This window comes from Pristis pectinata, chromosome 6 (assembly GCF_009764475.1).
Source record: "Pristis pectinata isolate sPriPec2 chromosome 6, sPriPec2.1.pri, whole genome shotgun sequence".
In the NCBI taxonomy this organism is placed as follows: Eukaryota; Metazoa; Chordata; class Chondrichthyes; order Rhinopristiformes; family Pristidae; genus Pristis; species Pristis pectinata.
In genome coordinates, this window is record NC_067410.1 from 62,296,644 (window position 1) to 62,302,292 (window position 5,649).

Here is a 5,649-nt window from a genome sequence, read left to right on the forward strand (position 1 = left end):
AGCATGGATGTGTTGTTCACACTTTTATCAAAGTCATTAAAACAGATTTTAAATAGCATTGTGCCTGGTATTGTTTCTTGTGGAATCCCACTGGTAACAATCAACCAACCTGAAGATCTACTGTTTCATCCCATGCTGTCTTGTTCTTCATTCAATCTTCTGTCCAAGGTGTTCAATGACCACCAATTCTATGAACCTTTATTTACATAACACCTGTAGGTTTGGTGTTAATTATGCATGTTAATCAATGATTAATAAAACAAGAATGGAAATATTTGAATAACCATTAACACTATGCTATGCCACAATAATTGTGTTGTATCCCAGGTCGGAAGGTGCTGCAACACTGCCAAAGGCTTCTGGCAAGCGTGGGAGCTGCTTGTCATTCTGAAAATGTCAGTAGGTAAGAAGACCCAAGATGCTTTCCATGAGTTTTGCATAATGTACTTTCTATCCTGCACTGCCCATTGTTAGAGCTTCCGGAGAGAGATTGAACCTTAATCAGGAGAGTTATTGCAGAATTTTGTTTATTGTCTAAACTGGAATGGAAGAAACCCTGCTAAAGTATTACTGGATCACAAGTGTTTCCAGGCTGTTTATTTTTAATGAACTGCGAAGATCAGTAGTTTCTGGGTCAATCATTCATTGTTTCCTGATGTGAATACTACCTACTAGATGGTTTAATGTTAATAATCATGGAATATAATTTAATCACGGCCTAAATTTGCTGTAGTTTAGTACATTTCAGTTTAGTACAAAGGCTAGTTTATATGTTCAGCCCTATGACCAACTGGCATTTTAATTATAAACATAATAAATTTTAACAATGTTAGCCTACAACAAGATCACTGAACATTGCTGCCCTCAGCCCCTTTCACAGTGTGCTGGATGCTTACTCTGTTTGTGGTTCCATCCTTGGGGACTGAAGGGTAGGCATGCTTCTGTACATTTCACTTTAGCCAAGTAAGTGTAAAGACTAATTGGGTTACTGAAAGCTGCTCGGGTCACTGCTGGTCATTAAATTACTGAAATGAAAGACTCGTATACAGTTAACAATCTGTAACCTTCTCTAAACATAATGGTTTGCACATCCCACATTTCTCTGAAATGACCATAAAGCATTCAATGGCTCAGCCATCCAAAGTGACTGTAATTTCCCAGAAAGTACCTCAGTGATGGTCAGCCCCTGGCTCCGAATGAAATGCTTGGCGCAGCCTAGACATGTTCACAGTTGAAGCCTGCACCGGGAAAAGGCATAAATTAGTGACATTTTTAGATGGGATACCAGGCTCGGTTCCATTTTTCTTCCCATCATCCTATGGGAAACTTGGTCATTTGCCAAATATAATTAATTAACTTCAGGAAAGACTGGAGCTAACAGCAATATCTTCTTCCAAAGGAGAAGGAAACCGTTCTCAGAAAAGCAGTAGATCCTGTGTCAGTTGAATCCCTTCGGAAAGTAGATGATACAACTAAGATTTATGATTAGGATTACAGCAATAAATATGATCAGATGAAATAAATATTCCCATCAACCAGCATGCTTTCCTGTTGCTAGAATCTATTAAAATGTGCTGCTTTGGGAAAGCAGACAGTGTATGCTGAACAGTGAAGCTGTGAACACAGAGTTTTGCTTAACTTTGGATTAGACTGTATAGCCTGGGCAGGTTCTCTTTATGAACCTTGGACAATCTTCAAACCTTTTAATCTTAATCCCAGTTTATAATTTTTCACATAGATTGACTGTTGATAATTGATAATAAATGTGTTGATGATTGATAATAAATGTATTTATTATCCTGGCTTCTGGTATGTTTTAGACTGGTTTCAACTACGTATTGTTTGGAATTAGAAAATATACATCCAAAGCTTTCCTCCTGGTATTTGGGAGGTGATGCTGAGCCCATGATCTTTGGGTGGGGGGTAGTTGATTGTGCTTATGGCTCTTGGTCTGTCACTCCTCCTGTAACAGATTGTCTTGTTATTTTAGGCCCTCGCATGTGTTACTGAACAGTGGCATTCCATATGAGGTGGCAGAGAATGCCATTCGATTAAGTGTGGGTCGAGCAACGTCAAAAGAGGATGTAGATACCATTATAGAAGACCTGAAGCAAGCAGTTAGAGAAATTGAATTGTGTGCTGCTGAGACTAGACAGTAGCACCTAGATAAGAACTGGTCACTGCCAGAGAAAGGTAGAATTACAAATTGGAACCGTGGGGCCTCTCGCACTTAAAGGGAATGACCTAAAGATTCCAACAATTTGCACCAGTTCTTTCTTAGTAGTGAGACCAAAATTGGCTAAGATTTTGAGAAATTTTTAATTTATTATATCTACAGCTCATCCATGTTATTATTAAATGTTGCTATATGGATTTATTGTCATTTTCATCAATTTAAACTTGGATTAATCACGTGGTAGAGGAGGCACTGTGTTTATTGTGATTAAACCCAGTTTCAGAAAAATTAATAAAACAGGTCCAAGTGGTAACTGGAAAATACATCAAGGAATTTTTAAATGTAGAATTTTAAGATGCTGTCCAATTCCCCTGGATAGTGACAGATTTTATGTTCTGAATGTATAAATTTACTTGAGTGGAATGTTCAAAAAAATTCTTTTGAAAATTAGTGCAATTTCAAATTCGCGTCCCAATAACTGATTGGTTTCAAAGCAGAAACACTCAGAGTAAGTGTTTCCAGGCTGCCCAGCAGAAGAATGCTGGAAGGCTATGCATAAGGTAGCAGGAGCGCTCAATTCCTACACAAGATGTGCTTCCTGATGTCTCAGCCACCTGACCATGAGCAATGGAGGCTAGTGCCAGGATAATTCCTTGGAAGCAACACAGAGAATGCCTAGTAGAATCTGAATCTGGAAAATAAAAAGCAAGTGTATACTTGATGCAAATATTTGATGTGTAGGAATAAGGTGGTAATATGTCAGTGATGAACAGCAAGTATCAGGAGAGCAACTCCAAACTCTTTCATCTTATGATAGTTGGCTGTGCCTCTTGTTTTGGGCCCTAGTGGCTGCAGCATGTCTCATGGAAACCTGCTGATTTTCGGTGGAGGAGACTGCAGGTGGTCATGGAGGTCAACATTCAGATGGTCTGGGCCCATCTTTGGACCACAACCTCTGAAGACACAGCAGGTAACAAGAATGCAGATGGCACTGAGGTGGGGGAATCTTGTGCTGTTTTAATAGAGCTCCATGGAGCTAACGCCATAACCCCAGGTCAATGCCTCAAAGGATTGTCCTTGTAATAGTTTGTTGGAGTGGCATGACTCAAAACCTTTTTAACCACAGATATCCAGAACCCTGCAGATTCACTCTGTGATGGAAAGCTGAGCTTGTATGGCAGTTGACAATACTTCCACTGCAACACCTGATTATTGGATGGCTTTTGCTGCAATGGAAGATGAGACATTGGCCATCAGATGCTGCATGTTAGTTGGGTCCACGCTCACTGAAATGAAGCCAACCACCACTTTTTAATTGCAGTCATGTTTTCATACTTTATGCATCTGGTACTTCCCACTGTTAATCCTGGCAATGATTCTGTAAATTCAGTTCAATGTTATGGAATTCTTTCTTTAATAATTTTATACTGGCTATCTCCCTTTCTTTCCAGTCCAGATGAAGGGTCTCGTCCCGAAACGTCAATTGTCCATTGCTCTTCATAGATGCTGTCTGACCCGCTGAGTTCCTCCAGCTACTTTTTTATTTTGCTATTTCTCTAACCTTTCTGCTGTACATAAAACCCACTCCTTTGACCAAAAGTCACTCCCACCATCTTCTCAGTTGGATCAGCGTATGTGTTCTGTCCCCAGTGCTGACTCTGGGAAAATCGCTGAGGCTGTAAGTCATCATTGTTGATGAAAATGTTTGACAACATTTGGAGGTCGGCAATCAGCCGTTGTACCTGACTTGAAATAGGCATGTGTATTGTGCAGCATTATAACTAGCTTCTTGTAGCTTCTTGGTGGTATACTTTGATTTAGTAGCATGCAGGGTGTGAAAGCTGAGAGATGTGAGAGTAGGAGTTGTGGTAAGTGTGTGAGAGTATGAAACTTTTCACAGATGGAGTGTGGTTGAGATATATTTCATCGAACAGTGTAGGAATCTGATGGGAGATTTAATAATGTATTCACTCACCCTGACCACATAATGCAAAAAACATTGAAGAGACCAGATGAACCTACAGAGTTTAACATAGGACTGCTAGTGCAATTTTTCTTCATTTAATGTAATACAATTCAGATATTTTTCTCAGCAGAGGTGGGAAATGTTAATTCTTGTTGTTTTATGGTAAAAGCATGCTGTATATTTCAGACAAGGGAATTGTCTGATAGAATTGTGGTGAAAACATGTATACTTCACTGTGATGCTTGCAGTATTATTTTGTTGAGAACTGGTTTTCTACCCCAATTACTTTTCTAGTTGTTAACGCATTGTAGGTTAAATGTGGTTACCTAGTAAAGCAATTGAATTATTCAAATAAAAACAGCATCTGAAATCAGCAAAATCTGTTACAGGAGAAAGCCAGAACTGTTTCAGGTCATTAAGATTTCGCCTGATGTGAGTTCTGGTGAAAGGTCACCAACATGATATATTTGCTTGTTTCTCTCTCCACTGATGCTACTTGACCTGGGAAGCAGTGACATGTTTTTATTTAAACTTTCCAGATCCACAGTATTTTCCTTTGGTATGAATTGAAATTTAGTCAAGTGGCCTAAATTGACCCAGAACCAAGTCAAACCTTCTTGGTAAAGCTCTGCAGGTGCAGAGATAATCAGCCCTTTTTCTCATATATTCTCATTCATGGTGTTGTTGCCTATTGGAGCCATTATCATTCTTTGAGAGATCTGAAGTTCAAGATTGTAAAATTGACCCAAGAACTGATGCACAGAATTGGTGCGGTTATGTGATAACCGGCATTGAGTGTGGAGGCTCTATGCTTCAATTACATCCAGCGGCTAACATCCCAAAGACAGTACTAACCTTCCCTAGGCAGCTTTGCAGAAGGTGAGGGGGTGGTTCAGAGAGGCTGCATGGTGAAAATCATTCCGTGATCTGAGTCTTCAGTGGCTTATAGGTGCTATTCAAACAGGAGCCATCCCAAAATGTGGGCAGATGGCAAACCATGATATTTGTATCCAATAGATATAGAGCAACCATTATACTTTAATGTTTGATTAAAATTTGGTGAGAAAGTTGGGTTCAATATATTTGTTAATTTATGAGTTGCGAAAACAAAGTTTAAAGGACATGTATATTTGTATGTCATAACATATCTCAAAACATCCCAAACTGCAGTAAGTGCAAATATTTTTGTAAAAAATTTTAACTGTGGCTGCCACTTTCTACATGTTAATGATGAATGCTGACATTACTGTAAAAAGGGATGTTGGGCAGAATTCAAACCTGATCATGTATTCTATCATTCTACATAGGCAGTGTTCAGACAGTTTAATGTCTCATCAAATCATGAACTTTGAAACTATTTCCTCAGTGTCATGGAATATCAGACAAGCTGAGAAACTACGTCTTGGAGGATGGATAGGTAAATGATACAAGTTTGGCTCCAATTGTTTAAGTGAATGTATATTTGTTGTATGACAAGCAGAAACACAAAAATTGAATTCAAGAAACA

The 5,649-nt window shown here is 38.9% G+C and overlaps 1 protein-coding gene across 1 annotated transcript in view; it reads left to right on the plus strand.

Annotated features, from left to right (window-relative positions):
• Positions 1–5,501, plus strand: part of scly (selenocysteine lyase) — a 37,592-nt gene extending 32,091 nt beyond the window's left edge. The window contains exons 12-13 of the mRNA XM_052019009.1: positions 328–403; positions 1,991–5,501. Coding sequence (XP_051874969.1) covers positions 328–403; positions 1,991–2,159 — 245 coding nt within the window. The 3' untranslated portion in view covers positions 2,160–5,501. The remainder of the gene's footprint in view (positions 1–327; positions 404–1,990) is intronic.
• The last annotated feature ends 148 nt before the right edge of the window (positions 5,502–5,649 follow it).